The sequence below is a fragment of the Sceloporus undulatus genome, chromosome 6 (assembly GCF_019175285.1).
Source record: "Sceloporus undulatus isolate JIND9_A2432 ecotype Alabama chromosome 6, SceUnd_v1.1, whole genome shotgun sequence".
In the NCBI taxonomy this organism is placed as follows: Eukaryota; Metazoa; Chordata; class Lepidosauria; order Squamata; family Phrynosomatidae; genus Sceloporus; species Sceloporus undulatus.
Genome location: NC_056527.1, coordinates 147,153,553 through 147,179,781, shown reverse-complemented (window position 1 = coordinate 147,179,781; position 26,229 = coordinate 147,153,553). Strand labels below are relative to the sequence as shown.

The following is a 26,229-nucleotide window of genomic DNA, read 5'->3' as shown; positions in this document are numbered from 1 at the left end:
CCACTTTGGAAGAGACCCTTAAGGCCATACAACAGATGAAAAAAATGGCAAGGCTGCCGGGATTGATGGAATTCCACCAGAAGCTTGGAAACACGGAGGTCATGCACTCCATGCTAAACTCCACGAGCTCCTTGTGAGTTGCTGGGAAAAAGGCGAACTGCCATCAGATCTCCGAGATGCAGTCATCATCACCCTGTATAAGAAAAAAGGAGCAAAATCCGATTGCTCAAACTATTGAGGTATAACACTACTCTCCATCACTGGAAAAATCCTTGCAAGGATACTCCTGAACAGTATAGTTCCTGCTACTGCAGAAGAACTTCTTCCTGAAAGCCAATGCAGCTTTAGAGCTAATAGGAACACTACAGATATGGTATTTGCCCTTAGACAACTGCAAGAGAAATGTAGAGAGCAGAACAAAGGACTCTATGTAACATTTGTCGACCTCAACAAAGCCTTCGACACTGTGAGTAGAAAAGGTCTGTGGCAGATCCTGGTATGACTAGGATGCCCCCCCCCCAAATTCCTCAAAATGATTATCCTGCTACATGAAGGCCAGCAAGGTCAAGTCAGATATGGCGACACTCTCTCGGAGCCCTTTCTAATAACTAATGGTGTGAAACAAGGTTGTGTTCTTGCTCCAACTCTATTTACAATCTTCTTCAGCATGATGCTCCAAAGGGCTACAGCAGATCTTGAAGAAGAAGACGGCATTTATATACGCTATCGTACTGATGGTAGCCTGTTTAACTTAAGCCGCCTGAGGGCTCGCGCTAAGACTCTAAACTATCTAGTCCGTGAGTAGCTTTTTGCTGACAATGCTGCCCTTGTTGCCCATATGGAAGCAGCTCTGCAGCGCCTAACATCCTGCTTTGCAACAGATGCAGAGCTCTTTGTGCTGGAAGTCAGCCTGAAGAAAACAGAAGTTCTCTACCAGCCAGCACCACAGGAAGAACACTACCATCCCCACGTCACTGTGGGCAAATCTGTGCTTAAGTCCGTTCAGCAGTTAACCTACCTGGGAAGCATCATCTCCTCAGACGCCAAGATTGATAAAGAGATTGATCGCAGACTAGCAAAGGCATATAGTGCATTCGGAAGGCTTCACATGAGTCTAGAGTAACAAACACTTGAGGCGAAGCACAAAAATCAGTTTGTATAGAGCCATTGTACTGTCTATTCTCCTTTATGGGTCTGAAACATGGGTCACCTATCGCCAACACCCATGACTCCTCAAACCCATCAGCGCTGTTTATGCACAATTCTAAATATACACTGGACTGACTATGTGACAAATGTTGCTGTCCTTGAGCAAGCAGGGACCACCAGCATTGAAGCCATGCTATTGAGGACACAGCTGCTAGTTGTAGCTGGTACTGCTATATTACTACTACTACTACTGTATTATTACTATCATTATTGCTGCTAATACTTTCCAGGTTCAGTACTTTATTACTACTACCACTACTACTACGATGATGCCTCAGAGCAATACAAAGGCAAGCCTCCTCTGAACAAATCTGGCCCAATAATCCCCATGTTAAGGTCGCTGTTGGTCAGAAATTACTTGAAAGCACACAACAAGGAAGTCTCTCCTTGCAAGTGCCAACCAGGCCAGAATTTACTGTTTTATAGCAAAGCAAAGAAGCAGCCGAAGGTAGAATGGTAACTCATCTTATGCTCCAGAGACACAAGTTCTTCAGGAACGAACAAGAGGCTGAAAGAGAGGGAGGGCTCTTCCTTTGAAACCCAAATACTACAAACACAAGTCATTCCTGACCCTGAGACTTGGTGACTCCTGCTCGCCTGTTTAGTTTCCATTGAAAGGCAGATATTACAACCAGGGCACCTCCCCAGACATGAGGACACCCACGCGGAGCCAGGTAGCAGCATGGACTTTGGAACTCGGAGGCCTATTTGCCACAGAGCAAGAGCAACAAGAGTTTGCCTTGCGCCGTGGGATGAGCGTGTGGCCAGCGATCCATGCACTGCCAGGGTTGGACTGGATGACCCCTGAGTTTCCTTCCATGCTGTGATTCTGTGCATGTGTGCGTACACACAAACTTTAAAGTCCCCTCTTGCTCTGGTCTTCACAGACTAGGGCTGCCTGGCTCCTTTTCGGCCGATAGCTGGCCCCTTTCCAAATCCCATTGTTAAGCAGGAAAGCGCTCTGGCTCCCTTCCGCTGGAGAAGGGCCAGGCCCCTCCGTCGTCCATCCTCTTGATCTGGCTCTTGGCCGAACAGTCTCTGCATTAGGCATCCTTTTCTTTCCTCCTCTGGGTTATTTGGACCAAGGAGCAACTCTGGACATTTAAAACAAAACAAAAGCAGAGTAAAAACCCACCCACCAGGTGCAAGACTCTTCCTGCCGTTTCCTACTTAGCCGTTTAATGAAACCTCTGATTAGAAAGAAAGCCAAGGAGGGTAAAATGTGTTCTGCAAAGGGTGGAGTGGGCTGGGTCTTTTAGAGAAGAAACAACTTATGGCAACCCTTCTAGGGGTTTGCCACCATTGTCTTTCCTCTGAGGCTGAAAGAGTATGACTTTCCCATGGTCTTCCAGTGGGTTAATCAAAGTATTCATCACCTCTTTGCCCATCAGAGTCCCTGAAGCTCTATGATACAGATAATAATATTTTAGACATTAAACACACCAACAAAAAGCAGAATAAAACTTGTCTTAAAATAGGTATATAGACAGATGTTGTAGCAACTTTGAGACTCACTGAAAGAAATTGGTAGAATGAGTGTTTGTAGAATTGATTCAACTTCCCCAAATGCATCTGAGGAAGTAGCCTGAAGTCTATGAAAGCTTGTGCTGCCAATTTCTTTCTTTCAGTGAGTCTCAAAGGTGCTACAAGATCTCTCTACGTACTGATTCTACAGACCAACACAGCTATATCCTTGAATTCTTGTCTTAAAATAGTTTTAAATCCACAGTCAGAGCTGTCACCTCTGGTTTTAAGGAGCAAAGACCAAGCAAAATAATACAGATTTAGCTGCCCACAGAGAACTCAGGAGTGAGGCACTTCCACAGTTGTGGTGGGGTTACACAAAAGGCCCTGTTGTGTACATAGCAGCCTAGCTTCCCAGGAATCTTATTTCTTTAGAGCAAGGGTGATGAATTGTGGTCCTCCCCAAACATCCAACCTTGCTCCTTGCTTCCTTTTGCAGGAGAGATTGCTGGAGACTTCTGGCCCCTTGTAATATTTGGTTTATTCAGGAAAATACAAATAGAAGATCCCTGACACTGGTTTGCCTAGTTCTGTCCCCACAGCGGCCAACTTGATACCTATAGTAATCCTTATTCTCCATGAAAATGTGACAGGGAGACGTGACGCAGGCAGGAAAGGAATCTGTGCATTTCCCTTGTGCTTGTGGCCTAGAGGACAAACAATCGCCACCGATGCTGTGTGGAAACAGTTTTTCATGCCGAACCAGATGTCATATTGTGCAGTGTGTTACTTTATTGAGTACGTTAAATAGTGCAAATTCATAAAATAAAAACTACTCCAAATGCAATCAAAGGCAAAACACAGCAGCGACAGACCAGAGAGGCCTTAAAGCATGTTTAGGCTGACCATTTTAAATCACTATTTTTCCCCCTCTTTACCTCATACATATTATGCTTGAGGGATATATAGGCTTTCCAGATCTGCTGTGAAATGGCATTAAACTCAACATTGTGATAATTCAGCAAAACACAATTGAAGCTATAATATAAAGGATTTTTTAAAACATATGTCTGTAGACCAACACTGAAGAGATTTTAAATATACCAAAAATAGATATTCATTGGTTCTTTTGCTTTTTTTTATAAGGTTATAAAGAGAAATGTAAGATCTCCACGTGTTAAGACACCAAAGAACAAATACTTATATTGCTTGACAGGCAGTTGTAGAAAGATTTTTTAAAAGCTTGTTTCAAAAAATCAGAAAGGAAACTTCAAAGGAGAACTGGAAGGCGGCAGCTGTAGAAAATAAACTGGACACAACTAACATGGTGTTTGCATTCAAAGAGCCACATGCAGCAAATGTGCAACAAAGAAGGCTGATTCCTGGAACGCACTGTCCACTGGTGCCAGTTGTCTGAGCCACAAGGCTCACAGTGGCAGAGAAAGGCAGTGGCATGCTTTCTGGATAAATGATCCCTCCTGGCATCCAGAGACAGTATCTTGAGATCTGCAAATGGCACGCAGAGCTAATTGGCAGTGAAGGGCTCTCCATCTGTCCAAGGAAAAACATGCCCTTGCCAAAGAAAGGCAATGGTCCAACCTTGTAGTTATGCTACTAGCCAAATGATAAATTAAGTTTCACTTCATGGTTTGGATTTGCTGTGTGCCAACAACCTCTCCTGAGTTAGCACTGAAAATGTCACAGACGGCCATTGGTCAGCCCCTTCCTCTGAAGAGGCGGCAGGGTGTGCTTTCTCCCTTTTTGCTCCTTGGCAGATATAGGCCAAGGTAGAGTGCCTGAAAGGTTTCAGAGGATAGGCAACTTGTGCCTCACTCTGCGTGTCCCTCACCAGTCCTTTCCGGCAGCCGAGGATGATGATGCTGGCTCTGCTTGTGAGGAGGAAGGCCTGGGAGGCTGGATGGCATCCTGAGGTTTGAGGAATACTCCAAGACCCTAGCGAATGGAGTGTAGCTTCTGACAGGCTTTGAGGCCTCAGAAGGTGGGCTGCTGTTTTCTGTGCTGTACAGAAAGAAAACAAACACAACACCAGAAAATGTTAGATTTCCCATCATGTATTGTTGGACAATGTACATTTTAAGGTTCCAGACCAATGTAAACCACGTCACTAGAGGTTTGCATATGATTCTGGCCTTCTGTGTGAAGTGTTTTGTGTGATGAAAGGCGAGTAGTTCCTTTATAAAGTATGGGGTAGAAAGGGCCTTCTATTCCTTTTAGCATTCAGTACATGCTTTTTCTTGTAACTTTGAAAACTCTACATGACCTAGCCTCCTCAGTCTCCTTACTGGCCTGCTGGGAATCTTCAGTTTGTGAATGTCAGGTTTCTCCCCCAAGTTCCTTCTCCTTTGGCATGGTTTGTCCCTCTTCTCTTGCTGCCCCATATTCCTGGAAGTGTCTCCCTGAGTATTTGGAGATTGCTCCTTCCCTCACTGTTATTAAATCTCAATTAAAAACTCGCTTGCTTTCCAAATCTTTTAGAATTTTCATTCAATTTAGATTCATGAGCTTATACATTTTGTTTATATGTATTTGTTAGCTTGTTTTTGTATGGTATTTGCCTTGGTGTTTATATTTATACTTGGATAGCTTCTTTTACAATTGTACTGTATTGGTTTTATATGTGTATTACTCCTTTCTTCCGATGTTTTTAAAAATTAGATTGTACGCCTTTTGGCTTTGGGTAGAGCTGGCTGTGCCTTACTATTTTGTTCCATGAAGGGCCAAATGGACTTATGGTGCAGCATAAATAGAAGAGGAGGAGGCTGCCTCTCCCGGTCACTTGGCACAGATTGTCAGGTGGCTATGGGGAGCGCTTGCCACACCCCAAAACAACACACATTCCTCTGGTTTAGGGCCTGTGAGCTTTCCACAACCCACCCAAAATCATTAATTTTGGTTTACTTATAAAAAAATAAAAACAGGAAAAATAAAAGAACTCCATAAAGGTAAGTATCATAAAGGTCAAGGATAAATTTCCACACGGAGGCACATAAAGATGCTTGGGCAACTTAAGTGTTTCCAGGAAGCCTTCCATAAACAGCTCTCATCCTGCTTGGAAATTCTGTAACTTTCCCAATTTATGCCTGCCTTGAAGCTGGAACTGTGCAAACCAGTGTAGCTGGTTGTAATATCAGACAGGCAAGATCATAATTGGGTTATTTTGCTAGTGCCTCTCATTAAACCATTTTAGGGACAGGGCTTATTTCGCATGCCGGCTAAGACTTAAGGTACCTCTGGCAAATCAAAATACAGCAAACCTATTAAAGTTTATGACCCATGGCCAATAACTGCTTTCATTTGGCCTCAAAGGAGCACCCCTTCACCCATGAAAAGGCCCACACGGTTTTCTCCCTCCTTTCCCCACCACGAATTGTGCATTTCTGGCATCCCCACAAAGGGGGCTGCTCCACACAGGCCTTTAGGCTCAGTGAACCCAAGAAGATTCAAAGCTCAGATACCTCAGTGGAAGGTCGCTTCCCACGCCTACATCTCTGGTTTCTACATTAGGCCTCGACTGAGTCTCCATCAAATAATCCAAACGGTCTTGTAATTCTTTATTCTGAAACACACAAATTGTACAGAACGACTCTCTAGACTATCATCTGCTGGCATTTCCTGCCAACTATTACTTCTTCTTCTTCTTCTTCTTCTTCTTCTTATTATTATTATTATTATTGCTATATTACTACTACTGCTGCTGTGGCTGCTGAGAGACAAATAAGATCACATTTTTGCTGACCACATTTTTTAAAAGACTGTGTCATACAGAAGGCGTAGGAGGATGGGCCCAACCCTAACTGGCTTGCAATCACAGTACAAATCACAAAACTGAAGCACAAAATAATTAGATGCACGTGACAGGATTAATTTAAGTTACAGGGTGACTGAAATATGATGTTCAAGACCTTTTTTCCAAAAGATTTGTTGTTGTGTGCCTTCTAGTTGTTTCCAACTTACAACAACCCTATCATGGGGGTTTCTAGACAAAATTTGGTCGGGGTCATCTGAGGCTGAGAGTGTGTCACCTGGTGGGTTTCCATGGCTGAGCAGAGATTTGAACCCTGATCTCCAGAGTCCTAGTTCAGTGCTCACACCACTACAACATGCTTGCTCTCAGAAAAAGATAATGGATTAAATATGTGTTGGATAGCAACAGCTTCTTTGCATAAAGTGTTTATGTACTATCGATGGTTGGTTTACAAAAATAAATACAGAAACTGTTAATAAAAAATTCTAATATTACATAAAACAAATAAATCAGATGAAGCAGTGTCAAAAGGTTAAGATATCAGGATGTTAAGAGCCAAAAGAGTTTGTGTGTGGGTATGATAACACCAATTGAAACAGTTTAAAAAGATCGCACTACTAATAACTAAGCCGGGAAACCTAAAACTACAGCAGCAAAATCTAAGGAGCAAGTTAAAAATTGCTGGCACAGGGAGGTCTTAGCCTGTCCTCTAAACAATATTCACGAGGATGCCAAGTGATCTTCCAAAACAACGGGGTTACTATGGAGAAGGCCTGTAGCCCCCACAGAAAACCCTGCAAAGATGACCTTTAAAATTGGGCAAGAAGGCAGAGGAGAAGCAGGCGTTCCTTCAGCTAGACTGGTCTGATTCCATTTAGAGCTGTAAAAGTTGGCACCAACCTTATGAATGTATAGAAAAGGAGCCCAGGTATCATACTTACTTCTCCTTCAAGGAAAGAGATTTTCTCCAAAAGCTGTAGTATAAACAGTTCCTTTTGTTTCATCTTCCTCTTTTGCAGCTCAATCTATGAAAAACGAGAGAAAAATACTGTATTTATTTATTGGTAAATAGCAACACCAAAAGAGACAGAAGGAGCTACATTATTCAATGAGAATATGATCCCAAAATTTGATTGTTACTTATTCATAACAAAGTGCATAACAAGGCACCTGCAGGTCTCCGGATATTGATGGACTTCTGAAGAAATGGAGGTTACAGGTATCATTTTTGAAGAAACAAAGACCCTGGGGCACAATCCACAGGTGTGTTACACAAGCCCCACTGAAATGGTCAAGCGTTGTGCAAGGGCTGCTGTGATCTTCTGCTACCTTGGGGCTTTTCAACTAAGATATGCAAAATAACACTTTAGGGGATTGCATCTGCAGGCTTTGTTATGTTCAGTATAAAACTCCCAGCTATGAAAGCTGGGAAATGGTTGGGAAATGAGGAAGTGTCCTCAGCCCTTCCAAGCAAATGGCATATCTGAGGGGGGCAGGATGTGGTTGCTGTGTGTGAGTCTCCCTCTCTGTGTGCCCCAAATCCCTTTTGCCAACCAAGGGAAGTGAGCCCTGCGTCTCCAGACAAGAGCGGCAGGGAGGTTCTTGTTTTGGCTCCACTGGCAGGAAAGGAAATTATTCTCTTGCGAGGATTTGAAGGAAGCAACCCAACAAGAGACTGGCTCCTGCCAATACCTGTTAGGAATGGGATGGAGCCTAACAGGACGAACCATCAAATGAATGACTAGGAGAGTAATTATCTCTGGTTTCATTTGAACTTAATAGCAGCCCAGAGCAGCAAGCATTTCCTTATTCATCCCACTGTCAGCCAAGCTGCGGCATCATTTGCTTGTTTATTTAATAAATGGACCATTTTGGGTGGCCCAGAGTGGCTGACAAAGAGTTGTGTATTGCTGCAGAGCGTTAAATGAACCCACACTGAAATACAGAAGTGCTAAAACTCTAGAAGAGCAGCAAATAAACTCCAGTTTGGCATTAAAACTGTGTGGCTCCAACTGGGGAGTTGGAGTCATGGAATTGGAAGCAATTTTGGGTGGCACGGGAGTCAGTATCAGCAGAAAGGTACTGATGTTGGACTTCAAAATAAACACTTATAACAAAGTATGGTAAATAAATAATTTTATACTTATATTTTATACTTAAATATATTCTGTGTTCTATCAGTCTAAGTAGTCTGATGATTTAGGTGGAGGAGACAAAATGCCTTGTGCTACCATTCTGTTCTTATTCTGTGTCTTAAAGTCATTTTCAACTTTGACTTATGGCAACCCCAAGGTGAAATTCTCCTGGGGTTTTCTTAGCAAGATTGTTCAGCAGGTGTTTGCAACTGCTTTCCCCTGAGGCTGAGAGCATGTCACTTGCCCAAGGCCATCCAGTGGGTTTCAAGGCAAAGCTGGGAATAAAACCCTGGTCTCCAGAGTCGTAGTACAACACTCAAGCTACTATGCCATGCTGGCTCCCTGCTACTAGTTTACTGTAGTACATTTGTTATTACTAGTGAATATACATTTGCCATTTGTGAAGCCACTGTGGTAGGAAGTCGAAGGTCTAGCAGATTGACTCCACAGCCCCAGCTTCAACAGAGCAAATGCTAAGATAAATGTTAACCACCATCTTCACTTGATGTTTAGTGCTCATAAATGTAGGAGCTGGGTTTATGGGTCTCTGGACCATCCTCCCGAATACGGTGCCAGCACTGAAAAAGCCCTGCCTTTGGTCACCACCCATCTATATGCAGCAGGAGATCTTCCAAAAACTCCTTTTAGGTTGAGGGTGGTATACTGTTTTCTTCCTTGAACTGTGAGAGGAATCGCTCTTATTTCCTTTAGAGGAGAGAAAAAATGACCAGACCAAGGTCAAGAAGTAAGTCCAGAGCTGAGCAGAGGTTTCTCAGAGAAGTATCATGGAAGATGCAGGTTTCCTAATCAGAGGAATGGCTTGAAAGCCCATGCATACAAACATTGGGCAAAGGAGCCATTTTGTACTCCATTAGCCCAAAATGCAGCTTTTCCCCTTTGAATCCCATATTTTGGCACGTCAGGAAAGCTGACTTCCTCTGTGCTTTATATGCCATCTGCCACTCAGATTGGTTGTGAAGCAACACAGAAAAGTGTGCCCACAAAATTCCTTGTTTGGGCAAATAAATTTAACAACAGGGGCTGTGAGCCAAAGAAAATCATAATAAATAGCTTTTTATTATGTCACCATAGGAAAACCATTAAAAAGATTCAGGGCAATATAAACAGGAATTTTCTATAAAGAATGCACTCAATTAAATAGATTTCTAAATGGCTCTCACCTATGCCTATAAAGTTTGTGAAATAAACAAGGGAAATCTATATAGTGAGAGGGTTGTCGTTAAGAAACTCATGATGAAAAAGAGTTAGTTTCTTATTCAAAATAAATGAGATCCTCATCTAATTCTGTCACTGGGCTACACCCATTTGCATTAAAAATTTTACAATCTTTCAGTGGATCTTTAAACATAGATGTTGAATTAATCAATCCACCATTGATGCATTTGTGCAAAAAATGTTCAAGCCAAATGTTTGCAAAGAAGGAAGATGTAACTGGAATTCAATTAGAATTATTTCCCTGGAAAATTCTGTATTGGCAGTATTAAAATCAGAGGAAATTACCACGTCTTTTGATACATGCTTAGTATCAGAAGTGTTAGTGTTAGACGCTATGACTTCAAATGTTGTAAAAACATACTTCCTAACAGAAAAATAAACGTCTCAGACAGTCCCATATCCAAAATGTGTTTCATGCATTAATGTTAAATGCATGCATTTTACATATTATATATTTTATGTTTATATTTTATGTATACCAATTGTTTATTTAGAAACAGAATTTGACCCAACGTACAACTAGTCATCAAAACAGAATGGGCTCAATTCAGCCCAGGTTAAACTTTAAAATTCCAATTAATTTATATGTCAAAGTTGAGCATTTGCTTATTTCTACTTCTAGATATTCCTGTCCAACAGGAGCATGAGAAGATCTTATGGACTGAAATCAATGTAATTCCTAGAATTCTGGGGAAATTGCAAATTGACATTCTGTTATTGGGAATTCTTTTGCTTCAGCCAGGAATAATATAATTACTGGCTTAGCAACTACACAAAGCACTGGCTACCAAATTCTGTCACTGGGCCAGAGGAAGTATTTACAGTAAGGCATAAGCCAGCACTGTGGGCCTCTGTGGCCCTAAAGATGCTCTAGGATGCCAGGGTGGCCTACAATGGGCAGGTGTGTCCTGAAACATCTGGATGACCACAGCTTCTCCAGCTGTGATTTAAGCTTCTGCCAAACCAACCTAAGGAGGACTGAGCCTCAGCCTTACAGACCCAACAGCAAGCCTCTGAAGACATGACATGTGTGCACTGGAGAGGGGATTAGAAAAGATAAAACACAGCTTTCAACCTTAAGAATTGAAGTATATACCTAGAGGTTACATTTTAAAAGAATGTAAAGGGAAACTGTTTCAATTATTATAAAATATTTATTAAAATAAAGCACATCTTCTCCCAGCACAAAATGATGCTACATAATAGTACGTTTACAGAGTAACATTAACTGTTAACACTGTGTAAGATCAAAGTGCAGTGATAGATAAAGTCCTTGGCTCATTTTTCATAAAGTGTTTTAAAGTATCAGGTTAACACGTACAGATATTTATAGTTACATAGTTGTTTGAGACTTTGCAAGATCTATTCAAATGAATCCAAACCAACCTGGGAGCCCCTGACATATGGAAAAAATAAAGCTGCACTTAAGTCCTGTCTACAAGAATAAAACTAGCCAGATTAAGAAGATGCACACTTGGGCATTTTGGTTCAGTTGGGCTCCACAGATTCCAAGCAAGTACCGTCATAGTTAATTCCATGAGCCTTCACTGACTCGGCTGGGTAAATATTGCTTTGGGTATCCCAGGCACAACACACAATGATTTAGGGCCAGGGCTTGGTATGGTGTGGAAATTAACAGAAAAATGCATTTGGCACTTTCCCCCATCCTCAGACTCTTTTCTGACCCCATTTTGGCTTCTGCTCCTCTTCCTGACATAAAGGTCTTCTCCTGCCACCAACTCTTCGTAATTGTCCCGCTTCTCCAGATATTTAAACATGCCCCTTGGACTGTCTCTTCCTCTTGTCTTTCTCTATAACAAGAATTTTTCCTCCTCAAGTGGTTTTACATAAGCTTTTGCCCCTCTCCACCTAACTGTTCCACAAATTATAAAGTCATTATCAACTGAAGCCTTTCCAGGAACAGGGAGAAGTGACTTTGGCTTTGACTGCAATGAACACAGACAGGCTATTCCTCCTTCCAGCCCATTCTTGTTTGTGCTGACCAGTGGCAGCTTTCTGGGATTTCCGGCAGAGAAAGGCATTTCCCAGCTTTTGTTCATGAACATGAAGTTAGATATCAGACAAACACCTTAGGGACCTGACTGCTTAGAAACATACCCATACACATACAACATCAACGCAGGAAGGATAAGATGTTATCTAGCATCAGCTATGTACAAAGAAGGTAAGAAGTCTCTCTGCAAGTAAACATATTTTATTTATTAATCTCCTAATAGTTATTATTATTTTGTTTATTAATCCCTTAACATTAACTCAACGTGAACATTTTCAAAACCAGAGACCAAATTTATATTTTTATCTGTTCAAAAGCTGTATAGATTCTGCCTAGCTAAACAGGAGTGGTGCTTCCCCAAGAGATTCACAGAAAATTCTCACTGCCCAAATGTTCCCATTAAGATTTATGGTTAGAGTTTAATCTCCCTCTCATGCCCTTTGAAAATTCCAGGTTACATAATCTACATAAACCTTCAGTAAAATTGTCATTGCACTGAGTTGTTTTACAGGTACTGTATTTCCTGACAGTTTTACAGCAACTCCACCATAAGGACCTAACTAATAGTTTTGGGGATATATTGCAGAGGCCTTGGGATTTGAATTAGCAGCTAGTGCAGTTAGGGGGGTGGAGCGTCATCTTATGAGTAACCAGCACTCACAAGAGATGCTTCTATTACAATGGAGTCCAGCAACACAACCCTTTGGGCATTTGTAATGGTCCGGTTTTATGCCACAGGTCAGAGATTCAGCCAAAACTTGTGCACTGAGCCCACTTGTTGATTTCTTTTTCAGTTGCTTAATTCCATGTTCATGAATTTCTGCTGACCAAAAATATATGCAGTTCTGCACAGAATGCAATGCCTTGAGTTCTGGTAAACAGGATTACTTCAGTGTTGCTCCTTTTTGCAGATGGATTTTCAGTTAACTGCTGTGGTGCAAGCCTTCTTACATATTCTGCACAGGGGTTTTCAAGGCAGCTCCAGGCATCAAGACTCCTTCTGGCCAGGCACAGGGTGGATCTACTGAATGGTTCAGAGGAGATCTCTTGGCATTGGTGCATCCATGTTATTCCTCTCCATATGCAAAGGATACAGCATCTTATTTTTGTCCCAGGTGGTCACCATTTATCATCTTCCAATGAATCTGAGACTAAGTGTGGAGAACAGCTCATGGCCCATGACCTAGAGACAGTTTAATTCAGTTGGTTAGGGGAATGTCACTCTAAATCTAGACTCTGCAAATAAAATCTTTACCTAGGAATCCATGATTTCCCTTCTCTCTCTCTCTTTAAAAAAAACCTTCTTCTCAGGCTCATTCTGTAAATCCTTACCTATCAACCAGCCTTGTTTTACAATGCTTCTATTTTCCAAATGGGTGAAAAAAATATGATTTACTGAGGAGGGAGAACCAAACACTGTTCTCTATAATCTGCAGATGGCTGACTTTCCTCACTTGATTCTTAAAAGGCTATTTGACGCCACACAATTGCTAAAACTAAATAAAATACTTTTGTCACTGATATTCTAGTTTACTGCTATGAATTCTGCATGGACGTGTGACAGCAGATCTAGATAAACACACTTTCCAGGGAACATAAAGGATGGTTTGTCCATGGCTATTGCTGTGATCTGGTAGGGACACCCCTGCCAAACCCCAAGAGACTCTATCTCAGCTCTAAGGCTATGTTTCCCCTTATAAACTCCCTTTGTCTCCCTGCTTGACCTTTCTAAGAGAAGTACCAAGACAGTTGACCTCCAAGAAAGTCTGTTTTCTTATCATCAGGATGCACAGCTTTTAAAGAGCTGGTTTCTATATGCAGGCTCTGCAGAAAAGGTTACTTAACTTGGAGGTAATTCCACTGACTTCCACATGTATGTGCAAACCAGGCAAAGTGTACTATGAAAGTGAAACATGTGGGCATAAATATGGTTGTAGAAGAACACAGTGTATGTGTCCTCCTCACCATAAGTGCCCAATCTATATGTTAGGTCTTTTGTATGATTTGCCCTCAAGTGCAATCTTTTTCTTTGACAAATATCCAATATGGGAGCCTCATTCCAGACAGAGAAGACCCAAATCCAGCATGCTGTTCACAGCAGCCTCAGGATGTCCAGCCCTGCTCCACAGCCTTCTCCAGCACTGAAAACTGCCCCAGAGCATTTCCCACCCCTCAGGAGCAGATTTTTAGGGGTTTTAGGATGCTGCAAAAAGGAAAGAGGATCATGCCCCTGCCACTTCCACATATGTATTCAGTGTTGGCTAATGGCTCAGAAAACTATCTTGGCTCTAGAAAGCACCACACCATCTTTTTTCACATTCATGTGAAAACATGACAGAAAAGGTGAAGCGAAGCAATTGCATGGAATATCAACCTCACTGCTGTGAATACAAGAGATGAATGGAGCATCAATGAGATTATTCTGAAAGTCAAAAATGACATATCTTTGGGCGTTTGGATAAAGGTACTACTTTGAATTTCTGTTTGCTAGGTTTCTGAGACCTCTTTCATCATCCATCCATGTCTTATTATTCATACATTGCAGATTGCAAAAATAATTATCACAGTCAGTCAAAATATTTTTATTCCAATATAATTTCATATATACGCGCAATCATTCCTGCTAACGCTGGCAGAGTCTGGAGCTGACTGACTCCTTTCTAGTTCTATGTTATTTTTATTCCTTCATTTTGGAATGTAACTGTCTCTCAATCTCACCTGTCAAAAGCCCTCAGAGATTTTACACATAAACTCATTCCTATAACTGGTTTTTCAGGTTTGTCCTTTGGTTCTTCTTACCTATGTATTACACATTTACAACACTGTACAAACATTAATTTTACACAACTGCTTGGCATAAACATAAGATTTTTACAAATTGTACGTTGCTCAAGGTTGTTAAAAGGTTGTGTTGTTGTGTGCCTTCAAGTTGTTTCCAGTTTATGGCAACTCTAAGATAAATCTAACACGAGGTTTTCTTGGCAATATTTGTTCAGAGAAGGTTTGCGATTGCCTTCCTCTGGGGCTGAAAGAGCAAGTGACTTGACCAAGGTTGCCCAGTGGGTTTTCTTGGCTGAGTGGGATTCAAACCCTAGTCATAGTCCATAGTCAGAGTCCAGCATTCAAACCATTATACCACACTGGTTCTGTTAAACTATGAGTACCAAACCCAAGGACGATATGTTAGGCTATCAGTTACCTTTTAACCCTAGTTGCTATACTAGAAAGTGAAGTCTTTAAAAGTATCAAAAGCAACAATAAAAAGGCTTTAAAAATCGGCAACTGTATGCACAAGGTTACTAACACCACTGGACAAAATTTCACTGGTGACCAGGATCCTTGCAACCCTCACTTAGTATTTCAGGATTTATTTTGAGGCTCTATACCAGGGGTAGGCAACCATTTTGAGCCGGGGGCCGGGTTGCTGTCCCTCAGACAACTGGGGGGCTGAAGTCAAAAAATAAATAATTAAATAATTTTAAATAAATAAATAAATAAACTGGGACAAATGTAGGACAAACATTTCAAATGGAGGATACTTTTTTAAAAATATGGAGGACACACTAAAAAATTTGCTGATTTTTAAAAAAATGTTAATATAAATGCATGTTTCGGAGGCTTCTATAGACAATTGCCCCCCTTGCCCGCCGCTTGCTCCCCTTGCCTGCCCCTTGCCCCCCCTTGCCTGCCTCCTCCTGATAGGCCAAAGGCTCCGGCGGCAATCGGCGGCAGGACCGGGCTGAGGCCAGTCCGAAGGCCTTGCTGGGCCGCATCCGGCCCGCGGGTCACAGGTTGCCTACCCCTGCTCTATACTTTATATGAGTTCAACTTTTATCAATGTAAGATAATAATGCACAGCCGGTGATTATTTCCATTTTAATTCTAAAACCAACTGTACTATGAAAATACTAAGACAAGACAAGATCGCAGGAAGCCTGGTGAATTCACACTGGCATCTGTTGCCAGTGAAATAAGTTGAACTTGCCTTCTCAATCTGCATGGTTTGAGGCTCCGCAGGCATCCCACAGGCTTTCCATGTACCTTCACTGCCAAGGTCATGTCTAGGGTGACCCACAGAAGTATATAATTGCTGGTTTGAGACCAAGAGTGTCTTTAGATGTGAATCCAGTGGATCTCACCAGCCTTTTAAGTACCTGAATTCTCATTCATTAATAAATCTCTTAATTTTGAAGCAGCGATACAACCTCACTTCAGACTACTCACCATACCATAACCTGGAGAATAGTAAGCATTATTATTATTATTATTAGTAGTAGTAGTAGTAGATTCCTGAATCTTCGTTTGCAAAGCAAAGCCAGAGAGTAGTAGTAGTAAGCAAGCTGCCAATATTCATTCTCTTCCCTTCTCCAAATGAATTTCTTGGTTAGTGCTAATATCTTTGTCTCCTGTTTAGCACTAAGCACAGTTTGCTATATCTTTCTCAACAATCAGTACTTTTGAATTACAAATCAAAGTTTTACTGGAGGACAGGATGCCTACATACCATGTTGAAGTTAACTCATTTGTCCTGAATCATCCCTCTTTCTTTGATTTTATTCTGAGGCCTGAACCTCCAAATTATTTTTTAAAGTAGGAGCAATCATCAATGTTGACTTTTAAATCTAATCCACTTAGTACTTTGGATGGGGGGGCAGGAGGGAAGAGAGAATGACCGACTAGATTACATGGGCTATATTTCTTATTTAAACCCCCACCAATGCATTGGTCCTTTTCCCCCCTTGCTTTGAACCATAAGGTACAGAGGTCAGTTTGCACCTTTCAAACAGCTATGCCAATTCAGAGAAACTGGATATAGTAAAATTTCTGGCACACAATGTAAAAGGTACATTTTCTGTGGAAACGAGTATACAAAATGGGGGGGGGGGGGGGGACAGAAAGAAACGTCTAGAACAGGAAACAAATGGAGGCAGAAAAAGCCAAGTTGCTTATGTCACAGCATGGACACACCACAGATAACAGGCTTGCGAAAAGGACATGCTGCCCTTCTTTTCCCACACCACCATAAGACTTTTGAAAGTCTTAATTCCACTTTCATTTACCAAGAAGTTTTTGGTGCCATATCAGGGAATCCACCTTATGGTCTGGCTACCAAACTGATCAAAAATGACAGTAATATACACACAAACCTCAGACTGGGGACAGCATTAATTTTGCTGAGCTCTGTAGGTATGTCATAGACTTTCTGTCACATTTCCCAGCACAAGTCTTGCAATTCAGAATGTTAATTCTTTTAACAACATCTTCAAGATGTCTTTAATGTCTTTTAACTATGTGTTTCCTGACTCTGCTTTAAGAGAATTTTAGCATCAGGATCCTTTCTTATACCGAGTAAATATGCGAACGCATGCACGCACAGACATAGACATACCTCCTCCACCATGTGTTTGACTTTCTTCTGTTGGCAAAGAACCATATCATCTAGGTGTTTGATTCGTTCTCGCAGACCAGCTGTAACTTCCTCCAACTTGTGTGACCTGGCACAAAATGATGACAACACTACATTAATGCTTCTGCAGTCAATTATGTGAAAATAATTCCCTCTCCAAACAGCATAATTGCTGATGACAAAACAAATTGCATATAAATCAGAAGTACAGATATATCTATATCTATATATTCAATACATAACTGCCTTCAGGAAGCCAGCTGCCACCTGCCACAGTTTATATACATCTTCTTGAAAGGAAAATTCCCTTCAAAATAACAAATTAAATTCTTTTAGAGTAGGGATGAGTAAACTGCAGCCCACTAGCCGCATGCAGCTTTTGGACCCCAGTTTTGTGGCAATTTTTGTCTTAACATCATGCAGAGAGCCCCCTAATCATGTGAAAATATGCAAAAATACCCTGATCCCATGGGCACCTCAGAATCCCATACTATACCCCAATACCAGCATTTTCCTATGCAAACCCTGTCAGTGACACAATATCACTTTCTGTTATCATTTTGTGAGAGGCGACAGAGGAAAATAGAGGTATCTAGGTTTCCTGTCAGGGATGGGGAGAGTATGGCACACAGATGCAGGAGAGGGGGGGACTCTCCCCTACAAAGTTCCCCACACCTGTTTTAATGTATAGATCCTTTATGCCTGGCCATGAGGTTTTAAGTTGGATCTATAAACAATCCCATCTGTGTGGTCTTCTAATGACATTTCCCCACTTTTGAGTGAAAGCTGAAAAGTTTTTATTAAATTTGTTATTTGTATTATTTAATGGCAACTGCATTAGTTTTGTCCCCATATTTTTGCAAGTCAGAACTAACAGAGTAAGTTTTTGGGGGGCATGTAAACTAGCCCCTCCCTTAAAAGCTAATGTGTGTGCTCTCTGCTTATACAATGGTCAGCTATCCAAATCAAATGATCCCTAAGAGATGGGAGTTTTTAAAAAATGCATTCCACCTGAATGATTCTCTTAACACAATTGTGATCCAATTTAATTATCAATAAGAATCAACTAAAATTTATTAGTATTCAAGAATCCTAGAAGAATTCAGGACCTCACCTCTGTCTGCCTGACTGGCTGTGAAGGTTTGCTCCATGTAGTTGTAATTCATACTCTATTAGTTGTTTCTGCAGGTGATGGCGTTCCTAAATGGGAAAACATATAAATGCACTGTTATAGTTTAGCTACAAAATACACATTTAAATTAGAATGTACAGTACATGCTAATTGTAGAAGCCCAAACATTCAGACCCAAAGAACAAAGTTTCTGGGGGCCCAGCTGAAAGTTTGTGGTGTAATGGTTTGTACGCTGGACTAGAGCTCTTCCAAGGGACCTCTGAATTGTATTTCTGTCCTTGAAATTTTATTATCCTCTGTGAGGCCAAGAGTCATAATTTTCAAAACACACTTACATATACCATCGATTTATATTAAGGAGTTGCAGTCACGTGGATATTATTTGTCCTTATGGTCACGCGGGCACTTACTAATCTCCTCTTTCGCTGAAGAAAATTACCATGCTTGTGTTAACTACCACTATAAGGATTCCGATATTAATTAAAGTCCTTGCTGATGATCTTGGGATTACAAAACTAATCTTCAAACAAAAAGGAAATCTAATACACACAAGAGAGTCTTGCTTGGGCAATATTTCCTGTAGTACAGCAGCAGCTGCAGGTTGCATCTCAGTCAAGTGGGTAAAATGCAATGGGTTGAAAGTGTCTAGGGAGGCCTCCCACCCATCCCCATGCCTAAGAATTCCATTCACCACTTTAGGGGGCTTCACCAATAGCCTTCCTGAAGGGGTATACCTGGGCTCATGTTTGCAGGTAGAGAGTTGCTCTAGCAAGTTTTCCGGAACCTTTCTCTCCTTGGAAGATGTTTGCTATGACTTGTTCATTTTGATGTGGAATTCTTATCATGTATTGATATGTTTTTGTTCTAAGTCTTGAGCATATGTTATACTGAAAAGTGTGATATCAATTAATAAACCAAACTAAAAAAACATGGCAATAAGAGAAAATAAGCAAGCCTTGGAGAGTAAGCTTATTTGGCCTGGGAAAAGGGTGAGATAGGGTGGGGGGTGTTGGTGGATGCCAATTACCAGAAGAAGACTTTTTTAGACATGGGAGGACATATGTTTATTTGACAATCTGGTAGAGATTAAATTCAAGGCAAAACCCCTGTTCATTACAATAAGAAACAGTCATCCCCATGAAACTGGCATGACTGATTTTTACCTGGAGGCAAAGTCCATGAAAAGAAAGGGCAGGGCAGGGCAGGGCTGGAGATACAAGGATGAGGGGGGAAGAGAGAGAAGCTGCCACAACTTGTTCAGCAACACTACTCTTCACATGAGAAATGTGGGCTGTAAGTTTGTTGTTCTTATGCACTTAAAATACACATATAAAAACCTAATCTATGGCATAGCTGAGCAGTCTGGATATTCAACCATCTCAATATATTGAGATGGTTGCCTTGTAGCAGCAGAAGTAAATGGAGCTGAGTGCCATTTTTGGAGAAAAGGCAGGATATGAATAAAGTGACTGATTGACAGAATTTAACTTCAGTCCCTGTAACCAGTCAGAGGACTAACTACCACCAGGAGGGTGTCCCCATTCTCTTCCAGGAGGAACACCACAGAAAGGGAAGACCAGTCTGGTCTCAACCATTACCAGAGAGCAGACAAGTGTAGGAAACATCCTCCTCCTCTTCCTCAGGAAAAAGACAACAACTCTTAGCTGCCATTTGCCCTGAAACAGTTGGTTGCAAGGGGGCAACAAAGTCTTTGGCCTCCACCACAGGCCGCTTCCAAGGACACAATTACCTCTTCCATGCACTGAATAAACCGATCCAACTCCCCTATTCTTCTGTCTTTTTCCTGTAAACTGATTTCTGAAAGTTTCATCCTCTTGTTTGCATCTTCAATAGCTGTGAGCAGTCTATTTGTTTCAGCCTAAGAAGAATTTTTAAAGTAAAACTATTAGGTTATAGCAACACATTGGGAAGGTATCTGATTAATCTTTCTGGAGGAAGCCTCCCACCCTCAGTGGGAAACAGACATTATGTGTCTGCAGAAATAGAGAGTCCTCTTTCTCTCATGGTGCCCAAATATTAAAATACCCTCCCAAAGGAGATAAGATGGCGCCAACTTTCCTTTCTTTTTGGCGACAAATCAAAACATTTCATCTTCCCTAGGAAGGGTAATATTTTTAATGATTGAATCGTTTGTTTGTTATATAGATTATTTCCCTCTCTTTCTTTAATGTTATTATTACTATTTGTTTTGTTTATTTAAATAGTGTTATGTATATGCTTGTCCCCCTCCCCAACCGGGATTCTTTCTAATAAGGGGCATTTTATATATTGTCTAAATAAACAAGCAAGCAGAGCCCACCAGCTTCCCAAGTCTCCTCTCCCAAAGCTGATCTACCCCGCCTCCTAAAGGAAAACTCAAGATCCCTCAGACTCAAAGGAGGCACAAATGCAGTTTCCTACATACAATTAGAGTTTCTTTTTCAAGTTTATGCTTCTTCTCTTCTTCCTGGAGCTTTTCCTCATATTGACTATACAGTTTTCTGGTCATCTCTCTCATGACTTCTGCATTTGCTTCTTGCGAGCATTCCACCTACAGAAAGAATTAGGGATATCTTTCACAGTTGAGCAAAACAAAGGCAAGACAGAAAGGGCAAGAAATATTTTTAAATACCTGCAAACGAAGAAAACAAGGGGCACACGACCAGGACTGGTTTAAAATTTTTATGCCTGAGGCTGAAAATCCAAATGGATTTTTCACTTCCACTGATCAACCTGGAGCCAAAGCTGAATCCACCAGGGAGTCTCCCATGCAAGTCACCTCAGAATGAAAGAGATCCACTCACGAGCACTACTACTTTTGCACAGCTCACAGCCATTTAAATACAGATTGCGAAGGACAAGACCCTGGTAGGTTCTGGATAATGCTTCATGATGATATGTGGAAGGAGAGTATCACAGTGAGTTGCAAACCAGGAAGGTAATGGCTCCCCAACAAACAGGTGCAGACTGCTTGCTTTTAAAGAAAAAGGAAAACAACTAGGCTTTCAACCTACTCTTTGGCAACCTACACAACTGTTCCCCACCATTATGGCAAACAAAGGGCTGAATCCAATATTACAAGGAAAGCCACTCAAAACCTCTAATCCATTTGTTCCATTCTGTCTCATGAAAACACCTCCCTTTTTATTTTAAAACAAAGCAATTGTTTATGAACTTATTTCTGGACAGGGGAAAAGGAGCCAGAATGCATGGCCTCTTACACAGGATAACCCAAAACACTGTAGGAGAAGGAGCTTCTTTTAATCTTCCCTGAAGTTAAGTATTCCCTCTAGACATGGGCTCCTCTGATGGAGTGCACAGTGCAGAGAGAAACCCTACATATGCAAAGGGAATTGCTGGATCAAGACTTTTGTATAGAGGGAAAAGCAAAACCTGTTTGTTGCAATTCAATATTCTCCTACTTTTTCAGATGACAATGTGGACCAGATAATATGAAGCATTATTGCAAAACAAAAATTCTTCAAACACATCCCTTACCTGTAAAAAAAACTTGCTTTGTCAACTAAGCTGCTAGAAAGAAACTGAATGCAAATTTGAAAGGGGAAAAACCCACTCCAGAGTGCTAATCCAAGCTTCCTAAAATGTCACCTCCTACTCCTTGACACAGTTGGCTTGATACTACCAACAAAAACAAGGTGTGGGGAAATGGGCAAGGTTGAAAGTAGGGCTTGCCTCATAAATCCATCCTGGCTTCTGTGTCAATAAAGGCATAATGATCTCGCATTCCACAGATTCTGTCACAGATGCTCTCCAATTGGTCAGTGTTTGGGAAGGGTCAAAGAGTTCCATTCTTCATTTTGGAAGGTGCTGTGATTTCCTTTTCCAAGGAAAAAGATTACTCTCCGCCACCCATTTGCCACTGCTGTGCCTTAGCTCACCTTGAGTTTGAGCAACTCATTTTCAACTTTAGCAGTCTCCAGCTGTTTTTGTTTTTCCTTTAGCTTTTCCATAGACTGTTCATGTGTTTGCTTCAGACTTTTTATCTGATCTCTTATGACTGTATTCTCCAAAGTAACATCAACCAAGGTTTTCTGTAAACACATATGCCATGAAATGAAATATTAAATTAGTTCACAACTGACTAAAAACCTGAAGAGGCAAGGAGAAGACTGTTATTATCCAACACCATTTTAAGGTACTTTTTGGTATGGACCATAAAGATTGGGGTTTTCCTCCTAGTCAACACACACTGAACAAACCACAAACATTACACTTGCCCAAAATCTGTTGCATGAGGCAGCCTTATCAAGTATAGCAGACTATTCCAAGAACTCAGTTATGCATTAAATTCCTTAAGAGTATAATTGAAGAACATGAAAAATAGTTGTGGTGTAACTCTGTCCAGAAATAAGGCTAAATTAATTCTGGATTATGATGAAACAGCAGGCCAGGAAACACAAAAGTTTGGCTTTAAGGCAAAAAATAAGGATGCCAACACAATGCATTAAAAATTAAGGGATGCTTGTAGAAAACTATAGCTGGATTTCCTGTTGTAACCATTGATAAATATGTATTAAATGTGCAATGACCTCTTGGTGAGCTTCTAAATGTCTGGACTATTGGCAGACGTTTGAGCCAATTCTCCAGTGAACTGTATGAAGTACTGTAAATAAAAATAAACCAATTCTTAGTGCCACGTTCTTTTTTCCTGACCACAGCCTCATACAAAGAAAACATTTAACCTGATGCTAAAATCATTGACTTCAAAGGTCACAATTCCTTTCTCCTCCTGGTCACTGGATATTTGAAGGAGCAGACTCATGGCTCCCAACGTTTACCTAATTGTCACTGAGTCCAACCCATACTTTAAACAAATGGCGCAAGAGCAAGTGATGTTTGCCAACACTATCAAGTGTCTATGGCAACAACACTATCAGCAATTTACCTGCAACTCAATGGAGGCTGACGTTAAGGAGCTATTCATTTCACTGAAGCTATCCAGAGCTGCAGAGTGTGTTTGTAGGTTGTTTTCCAGTGATCCTTGCTGAGCATTTGATACCTGGAAAATATAAACAAGATTTCCACCAATTCAGTGTAGGGGAACAAGAACCACAAACCTAGCAAGAGTTTGCCTTGTTTCCAAGGTACAGGCAGTGATGGAAGCATACTGCAGGAAAAATGGGCAAGCCTGAAGCAGAGAGGCCACATTACTTGCCACTGTGCAGAGCTCTGTGAGAGCACATAAAGCAGAATTCATCCCTGTTTTACCACTCAGCCCCCTCTAAAATGCCCCTCAGCCACTTTCTTTAAAGAACAGCCACAAAGGTTCAAAGGCTATACCCACCACAGCTATTTTTCTAATCAGTCTCATGGCAACAGGCTTCTGACCCTGCCCATCCACTGTGTGGCCGTTGCTGTTCTTATAATATTTATTTATATCCCACCTTTTCCACAAAGTGGCTTACAAAAATTAAAACAGATAACAGCTAAAAATGTACTGATGATCATATTTGTAAATATTCATTTATTTATTCCAGTTTTAAAACCACCCGTAAACCAAAGTTCATGAGGGTACAGTCTGTAAAGATGCCCTGTACTTTAACATGGTTAAAATACTGATCTCAAAATGCATTGGGCTTCCAATATAGAATGCCTTCTAAGACTAGAGAGAGCAGTACAAAAGCATTAAGCCACAAACAAAAAATACATTACACTGGCCATGCATTCAGAGATTAGCCAAATGTTTGTTAGGAAGAGAATAGATCAGGAACGCCGGTGACTAGGTTTCTGTTCTGAAGGGGGGAAATATGAGCTGAATCAAAACAATTAAACAGAATAAAAGAAAATGCAACAGCAGCAGAATGTAAAAGAGGAATATAGCAGAATGAGCAGCATATATAATTATGAATCACAAAAAATAAAATCAAAAATTAAAAAGCCACAGTCATGCAAATGATTTCAATTAAGGCAAAAGGTCTAGACTTGCTAACAACAAATGGAGATCCCTTTCTAGATAAAAGTCCCATGTGCTGGAGACCAGTTCCTGTAAATATCTATTACTGAATTACTCCATCACATGTTTCCTAACCAGCGCTAAAACTAGGCCAGCACGTGCCAAGTGGGTGTTACTCCTTGAGGCGTACTTCTGAGACATGTGCAGGATGCAGGACATAGAGCCAAAGCACCCAGGACAGATTTTAAGGATGAACAAGAGGAAGGAGATAAAAGAAGAGAGAGTGACCAGGGCAGGAACATGTAGATAATTCAACCATGTTTCCAGACTAAGCTGATACAGGTGAAGGAAGAAATGTGGGTGGCCAAACAAAACAGTGGTACCTTACGCAGAGGAATGTCAAGTACAGAAATGTCATCCCTGTCTTGTGAGACTTGATTTGCATTTCACAAACAGAACCATAATTGAGTATCAGGCAAATATTATGTGCAACAAGGACAGATGTAAAACCTTCCTCAACAGCACCAGCATCAGCATAATTTGGAAGAAGAGTATCTTGTATGTGGGGGAGGGAGGTCATTGCTTCTATCCTCTTTAAAGTATGCAGGTACTTACTGTCAGTTCACTTGTAAGTTCTTGGATCTTGCGTTTCATTTCATCATACTCGCCATACATTTTCTTCCTTACTTTTTCCAAAGTTAATTTTACCTGGGGGGGGGAAGTGTAGTATTTAATCTCTGTATAGGTACTTAGATTTTATTTTTTCAAAGTACATAAATACTCAGGAATTTACCATGATTACAGCCAAATCATTTAGTTTATTGTAATAAAATACAGGAGTGATTTGCAATAGTTCATACACCTCACTATTGACTGTAACAGAAAATCAATGAATGGCTGTGGCATTTTGCTTTTAGACAGAACTAGATGGGATTCATTCTTAATTCTACCTTTTAACACCTTTCTTACGGAAGAAATGGAAATTGCAGTGGATCCTTTGCTTCTACACCCAGATAAAACTAAGACGGTAGCAAAGAATAGTGTGCAGAAACATAACTCACATCTCTTATATATTTCATTTCTTCTCTCAGCTGGTGAGTTGACCATCCATAAACCACCATTTCTTTGTTATGATTGTCACTGGGTCTGTGCACCACACCATACACCACTCCGTGAGATAAGTTCCCAGCAGATAAGCCATTGGGAACATGGTAGACTTGCTAGATAGGAATAAAAGTTCATTTTATCAAAGTAAAGTATGGCAGATGTAGCAAAACCTCATTATATAACCAACATTTGCTTCTTGCCCCCAATCTCCCAATGCTGAAACCACATACGGTAAGATAACAAAAAGTACAATGCATTCTATACTCTCCTTGAATACACTTTAAGGCTTGGTATCATTTTTAAAGTAAATTAATGCTAACACAAGCATACTAGTTATTGTTGGTTGGGTGAACTTCAGAATATTTTAACAAACATGGAGTGGCTAACAGTTCATTAATACTAGCTGCTTCTCCTTGTCACTGTGAACTGAACAAAGAATAATCTATGCCTACTTATTGTAATCATTGAGTATTACGTCCAGGATGAAAAACAGTGCGATTTTGAACACCAGTTACTGCAGAACAACATTATGACCACAATTGCTGTTTGATGACTTTCATGTGGCTTCTCCCTGCAGGAAACAGTGTGCTGGTCTAGATAGGCCTTTTGGTCTCATCCCCTATGGATCTGCACATCCCCTTATCTGCATGGTTTCAACAGTTGCTTTCAGGATTCTATTTCCAGTGGAGCTGTTCAGGAAATCTCACAGATAATACAAACACCACTATGAAGGTTTAATCTGTGACTTCCTCTTTAAGCACTGCAGAATCCAGAGGGTGCAGTAAACTATTGTGGACAGCGTGGTAAGTGAGGAAATGACAAGCAAACTTGACTGAAACTGCAAA

The 26,229-nt window shown here is 40.9% G+C and overlaps 1 protein-coding gene across 1 annotated transcript in view; it reads right to left on the bottom strand.

Annotated features, from left to right (window-relative positions):
- Nucleotides 1-26,229, bottom strand: part of LOC121932607 (myocardial zonula adherens protein-like) — a 44,935-nt gene that overhangs the window by 7,404 nt on the left and 11,302 nt on the right. The window contains exons 3-12 of the mRNA XM_042471422.1: nt 25,339-25,497; nt 24,893-24,985; nt 23,270-23,383; nt 22,263-22,415; nt 20,789-20,914; nt 20,114-20,242; nt 18,346-18,431; nt 17,214-17,319; nt 7,381-7,464; nt 6,150-6,250 (exon numbers count right to left, since the gene is read on the bottom strand). Of these exons, the coding sequence (XP_042327356.1) occupies nt 6,150-6,250; nt 7,381-7,464; nt 17,214-17,319; nt 18,346-18,431; nt 20,114-20,242; nt 20,789-20,914; nt 22,263-22,415; nt 23,270-23,383; nt 24,893-24,985; nt 25,339-25,497 (1,151 nt within the window). The remainder of the gene's footprint in view (nt 1-6,149; nt 6,251-7,380; nt 7,465-17,213; nt 17,320-18,345; nt 18,432-20,113; nt 20,243-20,788; nt 20,915-22,262; nt 22,416-23,269; nt 23,384-24,892; nt 24,986-25,338; nt 25,498-26,229) is intronic.